The sequence below is a fragment of the Nuphar pumila genome, chromosome 12 (genome assembly GCF_984573655.1).
Source record: "Nuphar pumila chromosome 12, dmNupPumi1.hap1.1, whole genome shotgun sequence".
NCBI classification, from domain to species: domain Eukaryota; kingdom Viridiplantae; phylum Streptophyta; class Magnoliopsida; order Nymphaeales; family Nymphaeaceae; genus Nuphar; species Nuphar pumila.
This window is the reverse complement of record NC_143260.1, coordinates 57,477,700-57,503,188: the sequence shown is the minus strand read 5'-3', so window position 1 is coordinate 57,503,188 and position 25,489 is coordinate 57,477,700. Positions and strand designations below refer to the sequence as shown.

The 25,489-nt window shown below is 37.2% G+C and overlaps 1 protein-coding gene across 1 annotated transcript in view; it reads right to left on the bottom strand.

The window, feature by feature from the left end:
• Positions 1-8,783: 8,783 nt before the first annotated feature.
• LOC149820928 (uncharacterized) overlaps positions 8,784-25,489 on the bottom strand; it is a 28,194-nt gene continuing 11,488 nt past the window's right edge. Inside the window, exons 3-9 of the mRNA XM_089983039.1 lie at positions 11,647-11,680; positions 10,720-10,962; positions 10,389-10,469; positions 9,466-9,531; positions 9,299-9,390; positions 9,141-9,188; positions 8,784-9,045 (exon numbers count right to left, since the gene is read on the bottom strand). Of these exons, the coding sequence (XP_089839165.1) occupies positions 8,931-9,045; positions 9,141-9,188; positions 9,299-9,390; positions 9,466-9,531; positions 10,389-10,469; positions 10,720-10,962; positions 11,647-11,680 (679 nt within the window). The 3' untranslated portion in view covers positions 8,784-8,930. The remainder of the gene's footprint in view (positions 9,046-9,140; positions 9,189-9,298; positions 9,391-9,465; positions 9,532-10,388; positions 10,470-10,719; positions 10,963-11,646; positions 11,681-25,489) is intronic.

The window sequence follows — 25,489 nt, the reverse complement described above, 5'->3', positions numbered from 1 at the left end:
TTACTATGGGCTTCTTTGCTACGATCACTTTAGATCATGCCCAATCCTCTTAGATCTTTGTAGCTGCTGCTACTGCAGCCTGAAAAGTTGAAGGCATTCTCGTTACCACACGAGATCGCAGCCCTTCACGCAGACCATTCACATATTTGTCGGCCCTTTCTTGGTCTGTTTCGAACAATCGAGAGCAGTAGCTCTCTAGATTCTGAAATTTGGTGGTATAGTCCATCAGACTCATACCACCATGCTCCAACTCCAGAAACTCCATCTTTTTCCTGTTTCTGGAATGCAACGGTAAGTAGTTATCCATGAAAGTTCTCTGAAAGTCAGTCCAAGGAATGACTTCGACCTGTGAGAAGTGGATAAGCTTAGTGGTATCCCACCACTTCTGTGTGTTGTCTTTCAACCTGTACGTGCCAAAATTTGTCTTTTTCTCTTCTAGTACCCCAATACCAAGAAGGCATGTTCTGTCTCTTTGGTCCAACTCTCTGCAAGCTCCGAATCGGCTCTGCCAACAAAAATTGGTGGGTCAAGCTTGAGGAACTTCTCATAAGTCACTCCTCACAGGTTCTCGTTTCGTGGTGCGACTGGTTCTGGCCTCGTTTCACGGATGGCTGTAAACAGGTTATTGAGTGTTTCTAGCAGGAATCCTTGAGTATGGGACTCCTCGCTCGGCATGGTTCTCCTTGTCGTAGGAGTCATTTATCTATCACATACAAGCAACGTGTTTTGGTTTCTCAATGTATATATTAAAGCAAAGCTTTATTTACTTAATATACATCACATTTACACAAGCATCGCCTTAAACAAAATGCCATGCCGCACTGACAGATTTTTAGGCATTGAGAAACTATATACATGAGTCTATTGACTCCAAAACACTATCAGTCTCTTCTAGGAATTGGATTTCTTTCTTAACCCAAACAACCCGAAGTATCGTTTGCTTCCACATTGCCTTGGTGCATGCACAACTAGTTCTGGCTTGGGCGGCACTTCCGCACTCTCAAGCGAATCTTATGGGTAGATCAGTGATGTCGGTCCACTTGCCCATTCAGTGGCATCATGGCTCGGGGAATCCGAGACCATAACAAGATGATATAGGTTGTATCCCTCTCCTTGGCCATTCAGGCTCGGCGTTTGTGAAGCTGCTTCATTCCCTCATATAATGGCACTATGATTCGAGGAATCCAAAATCATAATGGGATTATAAAAGGAGTTATTGCATCCCTCATCCCGACTGTGCAAGCTAGGCGTATATGATGCCTGTTGTTGATAGCCTTGCGATTGACCGAATCCCTCAAGAAAGTTCAAGTCAAATTCTACCAGAGATGGTAGTTCATCTGAAGTTGCTGGGGTACGACTACTCTCCCTACTGGAGTAATGTGGCCCACTAACACGCGAGGTCTCATCCCTAAGACCAAGCGATCTCCGCCGACCCATATCGGCGGTATGTTTCCTTTGGCATTCGTTGGCGGAATGCCCTTCTTCGCCACAAAACTGGTAGTCTTGGACTTCATACGGGCATACCCACTCATCGTGTATGATCCCGCAACGATAGCAGTACCCTCGCGAGTCATAAGTTGCCATCTATATAAAGATGCACTCAAATCAGTACAAAAGTATAAAACATATATTTACAGTGCGATATCGTGAACATGACGGATCTTGAACCAGGTTTCTCAGACACATGCTCTGATACCAATTCTGTAACGCCCCGGATTTTCAAAACAAAGCTAAGTTAAAATTTTCATGAATTTCTTTTTTTTTCTTTGCAGCGGAACTTTAAAAAGCTTTTAGTAGCGGAATCAAACGATAATGAGTTGTCAGTTTTAGAAAACCCCGAGCACGTTGCAGGTATGTGGCCAAGCAACTCATTAACCACCAAAGTGTTCCATTTTATCGAAAACCACATGTTTATTACAACATCACTGCTTGGGAAAGCAGTGTAGGTTCAATAAAAGGAAGCAGTACAACTCTGACTAGAGAAACCTTGGAACTCGATGTCGCTTTGCTCCGCATATCGCAACGCAGGTCCAACACCTGAAATCCCTATAAAACGGGGTCAGAACCACTGATGGTCTGGTAAGCAAGCAAACATGCGTCCATTCAACTCAAGCACATACGATGACCACTCAGGGTCGCAGTTCGTAATAACGACGCTCAAGCCTCCAAGACTTAGCGTATATCGCAAGAACCTCCTGAGGGCTATGAGTTGAACATTCGCTCAAGTCTTCACGACCTAGCCTTGACCTCTTCCGGGTCTCAAAGGGATGTCTAGCTCATGTCTTCATACTTGGCACATCTGTATCCCACGCATCTAAGGACAGCTCCTCGAGCTTTGCTTAGTCGTGCGGATACAACATGGGTCTTTGCCTAGTCGGTCCAGTCGTATACCGATCATGACACATTCACAAAGGTTATGCATGACTGACTCAACAACGTCCACTCATACATTCAAGCATCGTTGAACCTAAGCTAATGCATTTTTTTGATATTTAACATCTTCCACCCTTGGTACGCGGGCGAAGCAATTGTCCGAGCATCAACTCGACGATCTGGGAGTTGATTATTCTATGTATTTTAGATACCCCAGAGGCATGTTGACCATATCCATAGTAGGGCAGTGTGTTTCAACTAGGAGAACCCTACTAGGCCCATATTCGGATGCATCCTCTACTTGCAGTAGTTGGGTTCAATCCTTAGATCTTAAGGATAACCACGACCCCAAAACCCATGAGTGACTGAGGCCATCGTGGACTCTATCAGGTCCAAAGTAAAATGCGTGTCACTCAAGGTTGTACCATCACTGTCATTCCACAGTGAGCATAGTTCTTGAAGGGGTTTGTCAGTCTTACAATTACTTGGACAGATATTTCCATGTCATTTAGGCAGCCCGTGCCTCAGCACCGCCGGAGTATGTACCTGACCCCATTCAGTCCGCCCCAACACAGTCATTACTGAGGGGGTACCCCTAACACGATTTTCAATCGCGGGGTAAGTGCGACCTTAAGTCTTATTCATATGCATGCAGAACACCGCTCTTGGCACTACGGCCACCGCGAGCATCACACCTCTTTTGAGTGAAAACAACACACTATGGCTCTTCGGCCCTTACAAGTCTGGTTGCATAACTGTTCTCAATGAGCATGCATATGACTCGATTTAAATAGATCAGCTACTCAGCGTATTTTTACGCAACGAGTCTAAATCTAGCCAAGGCGCAACCTCTACTTCTGCTCAGCGGCCCTTACGAGCAAGGTACCCTCGCAGGCACAGAGATACGAGTCGTTCTGGCATCGTTCCATCAACGGACATCATTATGTCGTTCAACTGGTTCTGGCAGCTTTTCTGCCAACCATTTTGTCAACACCTCCCATGCTCTATCGACAGTGGTGCGACGAACTCTTTTATGTTGTAGAAGGCATTCATGAACCGAGTAGCACTCTACTGTATGACAGAGTATCCTGCTACGTTCTTTCTGGGCTATTCTTAGTTTCTTCATAAATTTCAGCAGCACTTCCTCTCTTTAACGGAGAAAGTGTGTGTTTCTTTTATCCATTTCAGCGGCATCTCCCCTCTTTGGCGGGAAATCGCTACGCTTAACTTGGGAAATGGATGTGCACCGTTGTGCGTACTTTGCATCCATCAAGGTTGCAGGAACCCTGGGTCATAGCCAGGCCATATGTAATTGACTTAGTCTTTACGTAAAGAGCATTTTGCCAAAAAGCGAAGCTTTTCCAATAAGGGCTTCATTCGTCAAGCAGAACCTTGAACGAGGAGCGATAAAGGAATCGCATTGGCGATTTGGAGTTGATCTCCATTTTAACGCTCATTTACGTGCCATATATGTAGTATAAGCAGAAGCCTGTGCTTTATACAACGGCGGCGTAAAGGAAATGCATATACTATTGTTCAGGGTGTGTAACTGAATGAAATATTCTACATATATAACAAAGCAGAAGCCTTGACGTCATTCAACGTGATGGCGTAAGTAAGTGCATAATCGAAAGTGCATTAATCAGAAATTGCAGAAAGCAGGAGCCTTGGCATCATACGACGCGACAACAAAGGTAAATTACATAGCCTGTGCGATATAGGACGCGTCGATAGAATCAGCAGATATACACCTAGATCCGCATCCAACGATAGTTACGAGGCGAGCGGGTGAACACTAAAGTGTTCTAAAGGGCTCAACCAAGAACTAGGGCGAGATACCATTTTGAAGAACGCATATACCGCATATTTGAACATATATATCCGACGATAGTTACGAGACGAGCGGGTGAACACCAAAGTGTCTAAAAAGGGCTCAATCAAGAACTAAAGCAAGATACTACTTCAGAAAGTATATGCTATATACAAACAATCAAATACTTGAGAGAGATGGATCAACGAAGTGAACTTACTTCAATTTGATGAAGAAACGACTCTGATTGCTTCAAACGCTTCGAACGAGGCTCGACTTCGAAAAAGGATCAACTCTGGACTTCGGACAAAAAAGGACTTGGACTTTGACTTTGAACCAAACCAGGTTCAAGTCAAGTCAACTGGGTTTGGACTTAGGTCAGGTAGGTTCAGACCTAGGTCAGGTGGGTTAGGACCAGGTCAGGCAGGCTCAGGCTAAGTCAGGCAGGCTCAAACCAGGTCAGGTGGGCTAGGCTAGGTAGGGGAGGTTTGGAAAAAGAGGAGAGAGAGAGGGGTTGGCGATTTTCTAAAGGAGGGGGGGCTCCTCTATTTATAGGGGAGGTTGCTTAGGGGCTAAGCAACTCCATTTACCCAAATGCCCTTGAGCTTTTTCAGAAATCTAGCTTGATCTTATCCATCTGACTGTTTGATCTTATCCAGAAGGAATATTCCATGAAATATTCCCTAAAAGGTCCTGGAATATTCTAGAATATTCTAGAATATTTTCTGAGAAATATTTTTGTGGGTCCCACCAATATTTTCGCGGGTCCCGCAAAAAAGTTGAGTTTTCGACATTTTTTTCCAAAAAATTCTGAGTAGGCCATTATCTTCGTATTGATGCAACTAAGAAAGTTGGCTCGCAGGAATCTCCTGATTTCGATCAGGGAGGAAGTTATGTCTTCTAGAGTATTTGAACATATATTCGTGAATTGACGAATATCCTAAGTACAACTGGCTCGCAGGAATTGATTTTTTCGCATTCTGAGAAAAATATTATTTTTACCGGTAAATGCCTCATGAATTTATTCAGATATTTTCTGAAAAATTGCGGGTCTTACACATAGGGTCTCACAAGAGAAACCCCAAGAGCTATTGAAAGGTGGGCTCATTAAGGATTATAATAGGGCCTATTAAGTGAGATTAATATAAATATTAATCATAGGTTAATTGATGCTTGTATAACCTACATATGGGTTATGGAGATGGTTATTGAGTTTAATGAGTTAGTGGTGAATTCAATTCAATCCTCTATAGATCCCTATATAATACCATGGTCATGGAATGGGACAGACACATATGGTGAAAAGCATTGTGAGCTCCTTTTGAGGATTGTGAAGTATCTCCTACTTAGAGATGGGCTAGAATAGCTCAAATAGATAGAACATGTGTCTTTACATTGATGGAGGTTTAAGTCCACTTTCTAGCGCACATGCCCCATTATCTAGTGACCCCTATACTAGATTCAGGTTTGGGACCCATATATTTAGGAGAAAAATCACATATATATAACAAAAATAATATATATGTAAGAAGAAATTATATGTTTAGGAGAAAATTTACATATATAGAAAGAAATTGCATATATTTAAAAGAGAAATTGCATATTTGGGAGAAAATTACATATATTTAAGAGGCAAATTGCATTTTTGGGAGAAAATGCATATATTTAAGAAGCAAATTGCATATATAGGAGAAAATTGCATATTTAGAAGAAAATTTGCATATATAGGAGGAAATCACATATATTTAGTTGAAAATCACATATATAAAAGGAATTCCACATATATTTAAGAGAAAATTGCAAAAAACATGTGAAAATCACATATATATTTTTTGCAAAATAGTATATGTTCTTAGGTTTGTATTTCTCCAATCCGATGTCAAAAACCTAGGTTTTTATAGTCGTTGGAAAGTTGAGACAGGCCTATAACTTTCTTGTTTTGAGTAAAATACAAAAACTAATCTAAGGTTCTCATTTTTTAGCTCTAAAACCTAAATAAAAGCATACTTTGCAAACTAAAACAACCGAACAGTCTATCTTCCAAATGATGTTTCTTCCCAATCGCTTATCAGGTAAAGGTGATTTTGGTGGTTTTAGAAATCTAACATCTCGATTTATCTTTGTTTATTTTCTCTTTTTCTTGATTTTTAATGCATATGGTTAAAAAAATAGCATAGAACAAACAAAAAGGGCATAGTCGTGCTTGTTCTAGTCTACACAACATGCTTTTATTCTCAATTTTAAAATGCAGAAATTCAACATGAATTTTTGGTTTTGACTTAAAACAAAAAAGTTACAGGCCTATGTATCAGCTTTTCAACGACTAAACGCAAGTTTTTGATGTCGTATTAGAGAGATACATGTTTGAGAATTTAATGGCATATTTGAGAGAATTTGCATATATTTAAGAAATGACATGTGTGAAGGATAAAAAGTCTTTTTAAAACCAGGTATTTATGATTTTAAACGTGGGAAGAATAACAAAAATTATAGCTCATTTCAAGAAATGAGTCATATTTACCATGATCATTTTCTGTTTCTTGTACTTTCATTTCTTTTTCCCTTACCAGATACTTGCAACCTAAAGGTCACGCCTAGTAAAGCACATACTTTGCCTAATCAACTTTTAAAATGAGAAGTAGGTGACTATGGAGTTTCAGGACCAGCAGGAATCAGGTTCATGCAATTGCACAAAAAAGGCATCTCCTTGCACTACACGTGTCAGCCAAACTTGCCAAGAACTGTCAAATTTTGTGGGGCCTAAAAATTGGACAAGTGTCACGCAAGGAGATGGGGCAACATTTTTTGTGCAATTACATTGTACCTGATTTCTGCTCTACCGGCGAGGTTGTTGCAACTTTTTTTTGAAAGGCAAGTCGGGGTTAGGCTATCCCCTACCAGTTATACAATGATACCATTGGGATTCGAATTTGCAACGTCCCAACACAAGGTGACTCGGTAAGGTTGTTGCAACTTTATCAAATATGAGTTTTAAAAAAAATAGCATTTTTCTATTTTTCAAAACCATTTTGGGATTTTGAGTATCAGCCAAACAGCCCCTTGTAATCAAACCAAGAATTACAAAAGAATAACAGTGAGAAGTTGTTCAATTGATCAAATGACCATACAATTAACAAAGACCCATTGCCTGGGGTCAAATTTCGGATAACACGAAGTACAAAAAGGAACCGACGTGTGAAATGTTTTCACGACAAGATAATATTTAAACACTTGCAAAACCACCTTTTCAATTAATGTTATTCTGTCCATTTGTTTAGCTATCATTTTCAAATAACTTGTAATGACGGCTATAGGGATGTAAATGGTTCAGATTCCGGTTGGATGTGGCCAGTACCATATTCAACTAATCGGAATTTGGCTAAATGAATTCAGATCGTGAAAAGCTCATACTTATTTTACATGTAAACAAATTTGGATATCCATCAAAGTTGGGTATTTGTCAAATTCGGTAGCAAAAAATCACAACCACCTCCGCAATTGAATATAATCAAATATGGTTTTGGCTTACCCAATGCAACTAAATGGAATCAGAAGTCACCTCCCACGACACGAACCGCCTCTCTCTCTCTCTCTCTCTCTCTCTCTCTCTCTCTCTCTCTCTCTCTCTCTCTCTCTCTCTCTCTCTCTCTTACGAATAGATGAGGGGTTTATATAACCCATGACTGAGTGGGGTTACAATCCCCTACTCACCCCTCATTAACGAGGGAGCTCTCCCTCTTCCCCACTACTCAGTACGTGGGAAGAGGAAGAGCTCTTTTGATGGAGTCTCTTCTTCTCTCCCACTTCCCACATAAATGGGGAAAAGTGGGAATAGGAAGGGACTCCTCCCGCCATGGCCTAATCAAGCTAGGTGGCTCGAGCCCACCTAGCTTGGCTAGGTACGGGTTTTACACTTAGATTGCTAAAAGCTCTCAAGATCATTTATTCAATGCATGAGCCAAGCTGGAGCTCGATTTAGAGCTCATTTAGTTGAATGAAGTGAACCTTGTTAAGATTTTATGCTCATAAACCAACAGGGGGCTCAACTTGTTTGGTAGGAGCAGTTAGTGCACGTCAAATTGTGTTGGGACTTTGCAAGTTCAAAACCCAATGGTATGAGTTGTATAACTGATGGGGTCTTCCTAGCCCCAGCTTTCTTCGTCAAAAAAAAAAGAAAGATTTATTCTCATTAAAAGCTCAATTTGTTCGTTTAAGTTTTTGGTTAAATATATAAAATGTTGTACAAAATGTGTGTCCTTTGTCACATGAAATGTTCATAGTTTAATTGTTACTGTAATTTCATCTCTAGTGAAAAGTGATAAAATCACATTGATTTAAGCTAAGCTCAAACTCATGTCTAGCATGTGAGCCACCAAGCAAAGCACAAACAGACCAAGCTCGGCCCCAGCTTGGCACATGTGCAGCCCTAATTAGTATTTAACAGCCATCACTTTGGCAACAAAACACACTTGAACTTCTTTCTGTGAGCAAGCCCTATATGCAACAAAAATAGGGATTGCTCACTCGCAAAATCCAGACAGATTTCCCTGAATTGGAGTTGTTTGAAAGAAAAAAAAAAAGGTAGCTCGAAGATAACACATTTATTCTTTCTTTTTTTTAATAATACACTTATTCTGTTATATATTGGAACAAGAATGGTTAACCTGCACAAGAACGTGATAACCAACCTACCTTCTAATTATAATAGTTGAAAGAAATTACAAGGGGAAGCGAAACCAGAATCTCATTATGACATGACAAATGCATGAGGGAAGAGTACTGAGAAAAGCACGTTTTTTAACTTTACAATAAAAGCGTACACGCCATAACATGGAATGTGTACCAGCGCAACACCAAAGTACCTGCAGAAGGCAAATTCATCAAAATTCCATTCATGGAACAAGGCGCATCAAAATGCTAAACAAACATATAGAAGAATTGAAAACTCAAGTTTCACCATAGAGGCGCCCATGGAGTTGACAGGTCAAGAAAAGGATAAGGCCACCTGAAGATGGAGAAGACGTCCCAATTGTAAACCAAAGAAACCCAAGAGAGGTTAACTACACAGTAATAATAGATTCACAAAAAGATTATGATCAAGATATCAGTGCTTACCATGAGAAACCACATGCATGAAGAACCCATTGGAAAATGATATAGAGGCAGCTCCAAAGCACGAAATATGAAAAGTGGATCCAAGAGAATGGCTAGAATCATTTGGTTTGTATTAGTTCTGGGATACTTTCGTTATGTGAATTATATCATGATTGCGAATTACTCACCAATCTGTTGACAGCAGTATCTATAAGGAGAAATGCAGCATTGAGTGTATGCATGAATGCAATTAACTGTCAATAGAGAATATCAGAGAAATAAGTCAATAATGATGTGAAAAAAATTTAGCAATCATGCTTAATATAAAGAAAAACCCAAAAAATCTTGTAAAGCCATCAAGCAAGAAATGAAACAAAATGGTCATATGCTTTGTACATTTCCATTTTCAAGCAACCATAAGCATGCTAATGAACAAGGGGATATTCAACCTTGATGGATAAATTATATAAATAGCTAGTCATACAACAACAACAACAACAACTACAACTACGCCTTCATCCCAAAACAATTGGGGTCGGCGATATGAACCAAAAAAGAAAAATCATTTTGGGTCTTCCACATGAATCCTTCTCCTCCAATCATTTCTATCCAATGCCATGTCTTCGGTGAGGTTCAAAGCATTCATATCCTTTCCTATCACCTCCATCCATGTCTTCCTAGGCCTACCCCGACCTCTTTTAACTAATATATTTTCCCATTTCTCCATCCTTCTAACTGGAGCATCATAATAAAAAAATATTTAATAGCTGTAAGTTTTACCAAACAAAATCCATGTGTATGTATGTGTGTGTCTGTTTGTAGATGTAGACACAGAAAATGAGAGATGAATCAGTTTTCCAGACTAATATTGATTTATGTGCAAAAGTACTTGACACACAACAAAATAAACAACATTTGGCAATTGACATTTTCAATGGCACCTACAAAGACCAAGAGTATCACTGAAAAATGTAAGGTCAAACAATGTGAAATCCAAATGAACAACAAATTGAGATTTATGCAACCATAATAAAAGAATCAAGGGGGTGCTTCATGTGCCAAAGTATAGGTATGGAATTTATAATATATTTGCATATGTGCGCAATCTCACCATGGTCATTTTGAATTTCAATGTTGGAACAAGAAGGCACCAAAAAACTATGTCTGTTAGCATGACCGCACCTGCACACATCTGCTCAAATCAATAAATGAATCAGTACCCACAGAACAACTCCAATTGGTGATGATCCTGACTCAAAGGTCTAAGAAAACGGTTTAGCAAAAACATACTGTGAAGAGAATGACATAGCAACATGACATAGTTAATAAATTAATGACAAGGAATACCAAGTGACAAGTTTCTTTCTGGAAGTTATGTGTAACATGCAGCTCGCTGAAGTGCTTATGCATTGATAATAGCACTGAATTTTGGAGAAGCAAACCTGATAGACAATTTGCATGGAGTGGCCCCAAAAGCCAACTCTCTGTTCAACATCCTCCCATTCAGGATGATTTTGCAGTTTGACATTACCCTCCCGATGATTTTCTATAGAGGATAAAACCGTAGATTTGCTCTCTTGAATATCCTCTGCATCTATTTTCAAGAATTCATCATGTTCCTCATTTTTTATGCTCTGCCTTTTCAAATATGACCAACACCCTTGAGCTGAATTGATGGTTCCAATCTACATTTGAAAACCATACCTATCAGAAGGTCTATGCTTCTCAAAAATAGTAAATTATTTGCAGTCATAAGAGTATCAAGCTATGTCACATGGGTGCGGGTGCAGGTGCGGGTACGGGTGCGACACGGGTGCGGAGCAATTTCAAAAATTTTGGACACGGGGATACGGCTATATATATGTATATATATTTTTAAAAATATATATATATAAATAATAAGACTCAGTCAAAGTTGGACACGGCTATATATATATATATATATATATATATATAAGACTCGGCTATATATATATATTTAAAAATATATAAAACTATCAATTTTTTTTAGTTTTTATACGTCTTTTGCCCTAAAAATGGATAAAAATAGACTTGGTCAAAGTTGACCGAGTCCAAAATGTGGATGGACTCGGTCCCGGTGCGTTGACCAAGTCTGACACTTGGTTGACCGTGTCTGTGTCCGCACCCGTGTCGGGGCGTGTCGACGCAGATGCATCGACCTCCTAGCCGAGTCCATGTGACAGGTATCAAGGCATTATTTGTAATACTATATGTGAAAAGTCCAGGCAGCCCTACTGTTCATTCAGAAAATTCTCCAAATCTTAAACTCAATGATTTGATGGAAGTATTAAGTCTACCAATTTTACATCCTACAAATATCTCACTAGACAGTACTTTGGAGACTGTACCACAAAGTAGACAATGACTAGCGTAAAGGTCCACCTGCAGAGTAAACATCAACAAAAAATAAAACAATTAGACATGACTGAAGGAATTCTTTCTAAATCTGCAAGCAGAGTTAGTTAATAAGAATAGAAGATAGCCCATCAAGCAACAACTAAAAGCTACATCAGAAAAGTTAACTTGATAAATATGACGTTAACAGAGAGGTGGACACATCCATGTTTTGTATAATACAAAATACTGTAATCAAAAGTGAAGTACCTGTCAGATACATGACTAAGATCAGGTGCTAGACAAAGTATAATGGAATATTACAAAGTGTAAAAGCACAAGGCATGATCATAATGATGTTGGTGCAGCTGATGATGATGGCATAGCAGGATATGCTGGTACCAGAATATGATAGATTCTCAATGTTTTATCGGCCCCATGAAGCTTACGTAATCAAGTATGCAGAAATACAAAACAAAGTGCACATGCACTATTACAAACCCAATATGAGATAATACACAAAGCACTAAGGCATACACAAGACTTTAAAGAGTCAAAAAGATCAACACAACAATATAAAATATATATATTGTATTGCACATAACATGCTTAGAAAAGCATAAACAAAAGGAGACAAGTGTCCCTATATATATACATTACAATAGAGGAAGAGGGAAGAGCTCATAACAATCCTTTTGATACTTCTTGCACCTCTACGAAAACACAAAAACCAGTAGTTGAGCATTATAGTTTCCTCCCCGATCAGCATCAGTATAGGCAAGCAAATTTAAAGAGGATGATGAGGATGAGAAGAGTCCTTAGCTTCAACACTGCACTCATGTGCACGGTCATTGGGGCATGCTGGAATTGACTGACTGCATGAACCGCATGGGCTATGTTGGGTCTAGTAATAGACAGGTAGGTGAGGGATCCAATCAGCTGTCTATACGGTGTAGGATCTTCAAGAAGAGTCCCATCTTAAAGTCTTAATTTTGCATTGACAACCCTAGGAGTCGCCACCTTCTTGTCGTCAGAAATACCTGACTTAGCACAAATGTTAGCTACTAGCTTCATCTGCGATAAGAAATATCCTCTCGAAGAATAGGCAACCTCAATACCTAAGAAATATCTCAAGAAACCCATATCAAACATATCAAAATTTTCTTTTAAAACATATTTCATTTTACAAACTCCCTTTTTATCACTTTTTGTAATTATCATGTCGTCAACATATAATAACATTATCACAATATTTGTACATATATTCTTAATAAAGAGAGCAGTGTCAGTATAACATGACCGAAAATCAGTTACTCGAAGAGCCTAGGCGCATGGGGAAGTGTGCTTCCCCGAAGCGCGTTTCGGAAGCATGAAACATCGTGCTTCTGAAACATGCAGGGAAGCGCGCTTTTTTTGGGAAGCGTATTTCCCTTTTATGGGAAACGCGCTTCCCCCCACGCTTCCCCCACACTTCCCCATTGCTTCCTCCATTTTTAAATTTTTTATTTTTTGTAATTTTATTTTTTTCGCTTCCCCCTCGCTTCTGGTTCGCTTCCTAGGTCGCTTCCGGTTCGTAATTTTCTTCTAAGTCATCCCACGCTTCCTGCTTCCTAAAATTTTGAAAGTGCCTCGCTTCCCGTTCCCACTTCCCATATTGCTTCCTGCTCCCGCTTCCTCGACTGGTAACTCTTCCGAAAACCCAAATTTATCAATACAGTACTAAACGGTCATACCAAGCCTTAGGAACTTGTTTAAGACCATATAAAGCCTTTTTTATTTTAAAAATTTTTCTTGTTCAATCTTAAAACCCGACGGAGGATCTATGTAGACTTGCTCACTAATCTCCATTTAGAAATGCATTTTTCATATCTAGTTGGTAAATAGGCCAATTTTAGGTGGATGCAACAGCTATAAGAGTTTTAACAGTAGTCATCCTGGCTACGAAGTGCTTCAACTTCTAAATTCATGGCCTCAATCTAATGAAGGCAATCTTTGGCTTCACTATAATGAGAGGGTTCATGATAGGAATGAATAGTTAGAAAACATGTTTTGTAGTTTGATGAGAAGGATTTATAGGATACAAACCTATTAGGTGGAATGGAAGTTCTATCGAATTTCTTAAGTGTGATGTCTCTATTTGACAAATAATAACTAGGATTTTCATCTAATGAAAGGTCTTTAGAGCATCTCTCATAAGCATTTGTTTGGTTTTCTTGACTACGCTGGGTATAAACTTGAATATTTTGAGAGGGGTTCTCAACTAAATTATCATTATTATTATTATAGAATAACTCCAAATTACCATTATCGGGATATTGATCATATAAGGAAGTATCATTCAAAGAGATATCATGACTCAATTCACTCATTTGATTCATGAGAATCAATTTTATACCATGGCAAGAAAGCATAGTCTACTTCTATGTTGTTATTTTTATCAAAACCATTTTCTTTTTCTAAGTCACATCCTTGGACAAATAAAGGTTATTCTTAGAATCAAAACATCTATATCATTTTTGTGTTTCTCCGTATCTCATAAAGACATTTAATTGCCTTTGGAGACAATTTATCATTCTTGTGGGAAAGTACAAAACATTTACAACCAAAAATACATAACCGTTTGAAATCGGGTGCTATTTTGAATCATTTTTTAAGTGGAGAAATATTTTGCAAAACCGAAGGCATTCTATTTATTAAATATATTGAAGTTAAGACGGTTTCGGCACAAAACCTTTTAGAAACATTTTTACAAACAAGTAAGGTTCTATAGTTTTCCATAATATGCCTATGTTTTCTTTCAGCCAACCCATTTTGTTGAATTCTATGGCACAATCTTTGATGAAAAATACCATTTTTCTTTAAATAATTTTGAAACTCATTTGACATGTATTCTCCACAAGAGCGAATCTAAGGATAGAAATGTTACTTTGAAATTGATTTTTTACCATCATATGAAATTCTTCAAATAATGAAAAAACATTTGATTTTAAGTTAAGAAAGTAGACCCACCCATATCTCGTAAAGTCATCAATGAAAACAACATAGTAAAAGTAACCACCCTTTGATATGACCGAAGAGGGTTCCCATACATCCAAATGCATCAACTCAAAAGGTCTTTTTGAAATAAAAGTTCTTTAAGGAAAGGAGATAGATTTCATTTTTCAACGATACAATCTTTACAAGTAATATCTTTTTCATTCCAACAAGTCTCCACAAATGAGAATAGATAAATCTTGGAAAAGCTAGGAAGTCCAAGTCTTTTATGTCATATTTCAATATCTTTTTCTTGAACATAATTACAAAATAACTTAGAGGGAATAGATAAAAAATTCATGTAATAAAGATCTCCTCTCCTAGTTTCTTGCTCAATTTGTTTCCCGAAACGAAGATCCTGCACGGTGCAACTTTTTGATGAGAAAGAGATTTCACATCTATAATCAGATATTTGAAAAACAGAAAAAATGTTTAAATTAAGTTTACGAATGTAATGAAATGAATTAAATCCAAAAGACATCACTTATGGACTCGCAAGAACACACTTCAATCAAACATAATACTTGATTGAATAAGCCACACCACCTTCACAAGGGTCAAAATATTCTTGTTATTGCATAGGAAAAAGCTCTCAAGAGTGTTAAGAATACAAAGGCCTTGAAGACCTATGTATAATAAAAAGGGTCACAAGGGAGCAGCTCAAAGTAGCTCTTGGGCTGCTCCTTGTGACCGTTGAGAGCGGCTGCAACAGCTAGTTGGAGCTGCCCCATCAATTCAAAAAAGAAAAAAGTACAAAAATAAAAAAGAATAAAAAAGATGGAATAAAAAAAGGTGGTCAGCCCCTAATGGGTTGACGCTTATTACAGTGAAAAGACCGAAATATCCTTGATGAATATTTCGGTTTACATGAGTATATATATATATATATATATATATATATATATATATATATATATATATATATATATATATATATATATATATCTTAACACCCCCCCTCAAACTCATAGTGGAACAACTGAGAGTTTGCCAAGTAGGAAGTGAAATAGGTAACGGGAACGCTTTAGTGAAGAAGTCTGCTAGTTGATACTCAGATGGAACGTAAGGCAATGTGATGGTCTTCCTCAGGAATTCTTCACGAACGTAGTGGCAATCCATTTCAATATATTTTGTCCTCTCATGGAATATATGATTGCTTGCAATGTATACAGCGTTCTTGTTGTCACAACATAATCTTGATGGTTCTGCAATGTGAACTCTCAAATCCTCTAGTAGTTGTCTCAACCATATTAACTCAGACATAGTTGTTGCCATGGCACGATACTTAGCTTCAGTGAAAGAGAGGGACACCTTCTTTTGCTTCTTGCATCGCCATAAAATTAGAGAATCACCTACAAAAATACAGGAACCAGTGGTTGAGCGTCTATCATTCACATCCCCTTCCCAGTCAAAATCAGAATATGCAATGACTTCTAACGAGGAAGAGGATGATAGAAATAATCCATAATTGATAGAATTCTTAATATATCTAATAATTCTCATTACTGTAGTGGGAGCATGCTGAAATTGACTAACAGAGTGAATAGCATGAGAAATATCAGGACGAATAATAGAGGGATAAGACAAAACTTCAATCATTTTTCTGTATGGAGTTGGATCCTTTAAAGGTTCTCTATCATATTTCTTTACTTTCGTATTTATGATTTCAGGAGTATCAACTCGTTTTTCATATGATAGTCTTGATCGTTCTATGATCTCTATTGCATACTTAGTCTGCGACAAAAAATAACCACAGGGTGAGTAAGTCAATTATATTCCAAGAAAGTATCATAAAAAACCAAGATCGGTCATGTCAAAGTTGTCTTTAAGCACATCTTTGATATGATTAACTCTCTGCTTGTCACCTCCTGTAATTATCATATCATCTACGTAAAACAGTAATATTATCATTCCTGCATTAGAAGACTTAACAAATAGCATTGTGTCAGTATAACAAGATTTAAAATGAAGTTGTCATCACACTATTGAACCTATCATACCAAGTTTTAGGAGCTTATTTTAAACCATACAAGGCTTTTCGTAACCGAAGGATTTTCTCATATGCTAAACTTAAATCTGGTGGAGGATCTGTGTAAACCTCTTTATCCAGATTACAATTCAAAAAGGTATTTTTTACATCCATTTGAAAGATTGGCCATTTTTTAATTGATGTTATAGAAATAAGAGTTCTAACAGTAGTCATTTGAGCGAATAAAGAAAATGTCTCGTCATAGTCTATCCCAGATTCTTGATTGTATCCCTTAGCTACTAGCCTACCTTTATATCTTTCTAATATCCAATCCCATTTAGTTTTTATCTTGTAGACCCATCTACATCCTATAGTTTTCCTTCCTTTAGGTAATGTTTAGTTTTTATCTTGAGACTAAAAATCCATCCCACATTCTTGACTGTATCCCTTAGCTACTAGCCTACCTTTATATTTTTCTAATGTCCAATCCCATTTAGTTTTTATCTTGTAAACCATCTACATCCTATAGTTTTCCTTCCTTTAGGTAATGTTTAGATTTCCCAAGTTTTTACCTTTTCTAAGCCTTTTAATTCATTATTAATCGTCTTAATCCATTCTTGATAATTTTTAGTCTCATGGTAAGATGTTGGTTCTATACATGAGTGTATGGTCATTAGACATGATCTATAACTTGGTTCAAAAGAATCGTAGGATACAAATCTACTAGGAGATTTTGAAATTCTTACGGATTTTCTAATAGTAGAAGAATCTACATCTTGATTTTGAGAATATCTTTCTAAAGCACATGGTGGATGGTCTTCGATGTGTCGAGTATAGGTTTGTATGTTACTATGAAATAGGTCTATATTATTAAGACCCTCATTTACATTCTCATTTGCATCATGATTGTCTTCATTTTCACTCTCATGCACATCATGAATATTTTCACACCTTTCATGTTCATTGACAAGGTAAAAAAGAAATAAATAATCACAACTTTCTTGGATTTTTTCTTTGCTAAAACCATTTTCGTTTTCAAGAAAGGTAACACTTTGTAAAACATATAATTTATTTCTTTCAATGTCATAACATTTATATTCCTTTTGATTTTCGGCATAGCCTAAAAAAACATAAGGGATTGCTTTTGGGGAAAGTTTGTCATTGTTATTAGTAAGGACAAAACATTTACATCCAAAGACCCTTAACCTTTTATAATCGAAGGATGTTTTAAGTAATTTTTCAATAGAAAAGATATTTTCAATATTTTTTTAAGGCATTATGTTTATCAAATAAACTGTCGTAAGGGGCGACTTCAGTCCAAAAACCTTTTGGAACATTTCTTGACACAAGTGTTCTAGTGGTCTCAATAATATGTCTATGCTTCCTTTCGGCTAGTCTATTTTTTTGAGGAGTGTATAGACAAGAATGATTTTTTGTGAATAATCTCATGTAAACCAAGGTAATTTTTAAACTCTTTTGACACAAATTCTCCCCCGAAATTGGTTCTAAAAATTTGAATATTGGTTTTAAATTAAGTCTTTGCATAACAATGAAATTTTTTAAAACAATCAAATACTTCTGATTTTTTTTTAAGAAAAAATATCCAAGAGTGTCTACTATAGTCATCCACAAACACAACATAATAAGATACACCTTCTTTGGATACAACTGGAGTCGCTCCCCACACATCAGAATGCACTAACTCAAATGAATTTTTAGACATAAAATGTCTTGGCCCAAAGGGTAAAAACTTCATTTTACCAAGAATGCAATCTTCACAAACAAAATCTCTCTTTATAACTTGTAAGAAATGAAAACAAGTGTAATTTGGATACACTAGGATGTCCTAATCTTTTGTACCAATTTTCATCTTTCTTTTCCACAAAATTACAAAAAGTATGTTTTGATAACTCAAGATTGTTCATTACATAGAGATCTCATCTTCTATGGCCTCGCCCAATCGGCTTCCTGAACTGGAGATTCTGTATTAGACAATCATTAGATGAAAATAAGACTTTACATCCATGATCCGTAATTTGAAAAACAAGGATGAGCCTATGCTTCACAGAGTTTATGAAATGTGGGATAATATGATTGAAAAAATACAAGCTATAGTTTTCATGCATGAAGAAAAAAATCCTGCATGGGATGATTAAGATTTTTTTAATCATATTCATTAAATTTTAGTCAGAAGATGAGATAAGAGCAACACTCTTTTGCATTGCATAGCACATTCTCTTAATCCAAAATATTATGCAAATAAGTGGCGAGCTGGTGGTATTGGTCGTGTCCCTCCAAATTTAGACCCAGAGCTATCAAGACATAGAAATATGTGTATGACAAGACTTTTTCCAGAAGCATATCTTCTACATCAAGTCACACAAGAGTTTGGAAAATTTTCATCTTTGAGATTATATGCACCAGCATTATTCGCGAGAGAAGAAGATAATATAGATCCTATCACATGGTGGTCAACATTTGGATCAGAAACACCTCTTCTGCAACGTCTTGCATTAAGATTGCTATCGCAACCTGCTAGTTCATCTTGTTGTGAAAGAAATTGGAGCACATATTCTCAAATCCACAACATGAAGAGAAATAAACTCACCAGCAAGCGTGCAGAGGATTTAGTATATGTTCATTCAAATCTTTGATTACTTTCGCGAAGCAATGATGAATACAGGTACTAATTTGCTCTCTTAGTTATTTGATTATTTCTTAGTTTTCATTTAAATATACTTGTATTGTATTTATCATTTTCAAATTGGGTTTATAATGCAGACAAGTGTAATGAAAAGAGGCGAAAGCACCAATAGAGCAAGTGTCACTCTTTAAGAGTGACCACTAGAGCCAAGAACACAAACACCGAATGTGCACACACAAAAACTCTCAAATATGGAAATGACTTAAAGTCATAAGTTGGATATTATTGAAGAAAGGAAGAGAGGGGTATAAAACCCATACATAAGAAGGAGAACACCTCCTCTATTTATAGAGGAGGGAGTCTCTAAAGAAGAGACTACAAGGGGGTTCCCTTGTAGTCGTTGGGAGCTCCAACGGTCAGAAATCTGACCGTTGGGGCCCCAACGACTACAAGAGTGGGGCCCCTTGTGGTCATCCTAAAGAAAGAAAATAAAAAAACAAAAAAGGAAAAAGTAAAAAGGGAAAAAAGAAAAGATAAAAAAGAAAAATAAAAAAAGTACATTGACTGAATTACAAGAATACCCCTATCGGGTATTTCAATAGAATAGAATATGTATATATATATAAGTATATGTATATATATATATATTTTAACACGCCCCCTCAAACTTTACGGGGAGAAGACCGAAAGTTTGCTAAGGAGAAACATGAATCGTGGAGTTGGGAGCGCCTTGGTGAAGAAGTCAGCTAGTTGATGCTCTGAAGTAACATATGGTAATGAGATAGTCCCTCTGAGGTATTCGTCTCGAACATAATGGCAGTCCATTTCAATATGCTTGGTCCGCTCATGAAAGGTGTGATTACTAGCAATGTAAATCGCACTTTTGTTGTCACAGCAGAGCTTGGTGGGAGTGGAAATGGGGACGCCCATGTCAGCAAGGAGACTTCTGAGCCATACGATTTCCATAGTTGTCATTGCCATGGCCCGATATTCAGCTTTAGTGGATGACAGTGAAACCTTCTGCTGCTTCTTGCATCTCCACGAAATGAGGGATTCACCTAAAAAAATACAAAGACCCGTTATTGAGATACGATCATTGGGATTTCCTCCCCAGTCAGCATCAGTAAAAGCAGTTAAGTCAAGAGAAGAGGAAGAGGATAAGAAGAGTCCCTTTGATATAGTATTTTTGATATATCTGACAATTCTCAATACGGCTGCCATATGAACCGAAGTAGGTGCATGCTGAAACTGGCTTACTGCATAAACCGCATGAGCTATGTCTGGACGTGTGATGGATAAATAGGTGAGAGATCCGATTAATTGACGGTAGGGGGTTGGATCCTCAAGAAGAACACCATCTTCAAGTCTCAGTTTTGCATTAATGACTTCGGGAGTCTCAACTTTCTTTTCATCAGATATTCCTGATTTGGCACAAATTTCTGCAGCTAGTTTCATCTGAGATAAGATGTATCCTCGCGGGGAATAAGCCACTTCAATCCCTAAAAAATATCTCAAATAACCAAGGTCAGACATATCAAAAGTTTCTTTTAACATGGACTTTACATCATTTACTCTCTTTTTGTCATTCCCAGTAATGATCATATCATCAACATACAGCAGAAGCATAATAATGGAGTCACCTGTCCTTTTAACAAAAAGAGCAGTGTCAGTATAACAAGAAGAAAATCCTAAATTTATTAATACGTTATTAAACCTATCATACCAAGCTTTAGGTGCTTGCTTAAGACCATATAAAGCCTTTTTTAATTTCAAAATTTTTTCATTTAAATCCATACCTGGAGGCGGTTCCATATACACTTTTTCATTTAAATTACCATTCAAAAAGGCATTTTTGACATCAAGTTGAAAGATTGGCCATTTTTTAACTGCGGCTATAGCAACAAGGGCTCGAACACTAGTCATTCGAGCAACGGGGGCAAAGGTTTCATCATAATCTACCCCATACTCTTGGGCATATCCCTTGGCTACCAACCTAGCCTTATATCTTTCCAATGAACCATCACTCTTAGTTTTTACTTTAAAAACCCATCTACATCCAATGGGTTTCTTGCCATTGGGAGGATCAATGATTTCTCAAGTTTGTGCCTTTTTAAGAGCATTAAGTTCAAGTTGCATAGCTTCATTCCAATAAGCATATTGCTTAGCATCATTGTAATGAGATGGTTCATGAAAAGAGTGAAGAGCAAGTAGGCATGCTCGAAAGTTAGGCGAAAAAGAATCATAAGAAACAAATCTATTTGGTATTTTGGAAATCCGATTTGATCTTCTTTGAGAAGTCTCTTCGATGGACTCATTTTGGGAAAAATTTTCAAGGGCACAAGGAGGATTCCTTTCATTCCTTCTAGAGTAGACTTGAATTTGTCTTGAAACATTTTCTTCTAAGTTTTGATCATCGCTTGGATGTTCAACAAGATCTTCACTAAGGGATTCATTAGGATCAATATGATCATCTATGATGTTTTCTTTAGGCAATAAGTCAAATAAGAATGAATAATCAATATTTTCATTCGGTTGGAGCGAAAAACCACTTTCCTCTTCAAGGAATGTGACATTTTTAGAGATATAAAGCTTGTTTTTAAGTATGTCAAAACATCGATACCCTTTTTGTTTTTCGCCATATCCTAAAAAAATACATTCAATAGCCCTAGGGGAAAGTTTATCATTCTTGTGAGTTAAAAAAAACATTTACATCCAAAAATTCTTAGTCTTTTATAATCGGGAGACATATTGTAAAGTTTTTCAAATGGAGAAAGATTTTTCAAAGAGGACGAAGGAGTTCTATTGATAAGATATGTAGAGGTTAGAACCGCTTCGGCCCAAAAGGATTTTGGAATGTTTCTTGAGATTAATAACGTTCTTGTAGTCTCTATTATGTGCCTATGTTTTCTTTCCGCAAGTCCGTTTTGTTGCGGAGTGTTGGGGCAAGAACGTTGGTGGAAAATTCCATTTTCTTTCAAATAGTTTTTAAAATCATTGGACATATATTCGCCTCCCGAATCGGATCTAAGAATAGATAGATTTCCCAAAAAATAGTTTTTGACCATTGCATGAAATTCTTTAAAGAGAAAACTTCGGATTTGCGACTTAGGAAGTAAATCCACGTGAATCGAGTAAAATCATCAATAAATACTACATAATACGAAAAACCTCTTTTAGACAAAATAGGAGAAGGTCCCCACACATCGGAATGAATAAGTTCAAATGGCCGAGTGGTAAAGTAACTTCTTTGTGGAAATGGAATAGCTTTAGATTTCCCAAAAATGCAATCTTTACAAGTCATGTGATTGTCTTTACAAGTATTGTTCAAAAACGGAAAAAGAGACATTTTTACAAAATTTGGATGGCCAAGTCTCTCATGCCATATTCCAATACTTTTGTCTTTTACAAGATTGCACGATGGCTTAGATGGAAGAGTCAAAAAATCCATAAAGTAGAGGTTGTGAAATTGTCTACGAAGAGACAATACATAAACAAGCATAAAAACTTTATAAAAGAAGTGCACGAAAGCACTCTCACAACACTTGAACAAAATACGCAAAAAGCGTATAAATAATAAACATGCAATAATGCATGTATTTCAATATATAAAAGCAAATGCTTGAGACTCTCAAGCTTGGGGAATTACAAGGGGGAACACCCCTATTTATACAAGAAATGAGAGGTGCAAGGGGGCTCCCCAAAGGAGTCGTTGGGGAGCTCCCAACGGTCACAATTGTGACCGTTGGGGGCTCCCCAACGACTCTATTGGGGAGACCCCCAAGGTACCTTTTTGAAATTACAAAAAGGAGAAAAATAAAAAATAAAAGAAATTAAAAATAAAGAAAAATATACAACATATTCCAAATGGAATATGCGCAAAATGTAAAAGGACTAAAATACCCTTTTCGGGTAAAAAGGAAAAAATGTATAAATATATATACTTATATATAGAGATACGTATACATATAACATATGTATACGTATCTCTATGTTTATAAGTATATATATTTATACTTACAATAATGTTTTTGAGTATACATTTTAACACCCCCCCTCAAACTTACGGTGTGATAACCGCAAGTTTGTCAAGAAGGAAATGGAATCGAGGCGAACAAAGAGCTTTTGTGAAGAAGTCCGCAAGTTGATACTCAGACGTCACGTATGGTAGATCAATGACCTTCTTCAAGTATTCTTCCCTTACATAATGGCAGTCCATCTCTATATGCTTTGTTCGCTCGTGAAATGTGTGGTTCTTGGCAATGTAGATTGCACTTTTATTGTCACAACAAAGTTTTGTTGGTTCTTTGACAATTACTCCCATATCTTCCAAAAGACGTCGAATCCATACTATTTTCATGGTGGTAGATGTCATGGCTCTGTATTCGGCTTCAGTGGATGATAGAGAGACCTTCTGTTGCTTTTTACATCGCCATGAGATCAAAGATTCTCCTAAAAAAATACAAAAACCAGTGGTGGAGTGACGGTTACTAGGGTCACCTCCTCAATCTGAGTCAGTATAAGCAAGCAATTTTAATTCAGAAGAAGAGGATAGGAATACTCCCTTATTCACCGTTCCCTTCAAATATCTGATGATGCGAAGCACAGCGCTCATATGAACGGTTGTAGGAGCATGCTGAAACTGGCTGGCGATGTGAATGGCATGTGACAAATCGGGTCGAGTAATGCTGAGATACATTAAAGATCCTACCAACTGCCTGTAAGGAGTAGGGTCAATTAGAGGAACCCCGTCGTCAATCTTCATTTTTGCTCCCACAACTTCAGGAGTTTCGCATACTTTGTCATCAGAAATTCCTGATCTGTCAATAATCTCACAAGCAAGTTTAGATTGAGACAAAAAATAACCACGTTGCGAATAAGCAACCTCAATTCCAAGAAAATATGTCAGAAAACCCAAGTCTGACATCTCAATTTTTAAGTCAAGACGGACTTAATACCCTTGACTCCTTGAACATCATTACCTGCAATTAACATGTCATCAACATATAGTAATAATATTACAATCCCTGCCTTAGATTTTCTAGTAAATAAAGCAGTGTCAGTATAACATGAGGAGAAGCCATTTTCCAGCATTACACTGGTAAATCTGTCATACCAGGCTTTGGGGGCATGTTTCAAACCATAAAGGGCCTTTCGAAGACGAAGGACTTTATCTTTAGGGATCTCCATGCCAGGTGGAGCATCCATATACACTTCTTCATTAAGATCACCATTTAAAAAGGCATTTTTCATATCCATTTGAAAGATATTCCAATTTTTAATAGATGTAATAGTGATAAGACACCTAACTGTAACCATTCGGGCTACAGGAGCAAAAGTTTCTTCATAATCAATCCCATACTCTTGCCCATACCCTTTTGCAACTAAGCGAGCCTTATACCTTTCAAGGGATCCGTCGCTCTTAGTTTTAACTTTAAAAACCCATCGACAACCTATAGTTTTCTTTCCTATAGGTAGAGATTGAAAATCCCACGTTTCAACCCTTTTGAGAGCATTAAGTTCATTTTGCATAGCTTCTTGCCATTCTATACATTTCTTTGCTTCTTCAAAGTTTCTTGGTTCAAAATAAGAATGAATGGCACTAAGACAAGCCCTATATCGGGGCGAAAAGGAATCAAAGGAGACAAAACGAGTGGGAGGTCTCCTATTCCTCTCAGACCTTCGATGATCGAGAACAGGAATAAGTTCACTATATTGGTCAATAGCACTTTTAAAGGTGTCTTGGTTTCTACGAGAGTATGTTATAGGATCACTTGAAATCCTGTCTTCTTGTTGGTTATGCTCTTCGATATTACTCTCAATGTTCTCATCATGGTTTGATGACATATCATCATCACTAGATGTATCATCATTACTAGATAATAAGTCAAAAAGGAAGGAATAATCAAAATTTTCTTGTTGAGAAACATTTTTTTCAAATCCACTTTCATTTTCCAAAAAAGTTACATTTCTAGAAACATATAATTTATCTTCTCGAAGATCATAGCATCGAAATCCCTTTTGAGTTTCGGAATATCCAAGAAAAGCGCAGGGGATAGCCTTGGGAGAGAGTTTGTCATTCTTATCCGTAAGTATGAAACACTTACACCCGAAGACTCGTAACCTATTATAATCCGGTTCGAGTTTATACAAAATCTCAAAAGGGGATATTTTTCCTAATATTCTAGAAGGCAAACGATTTATCAGATAAACA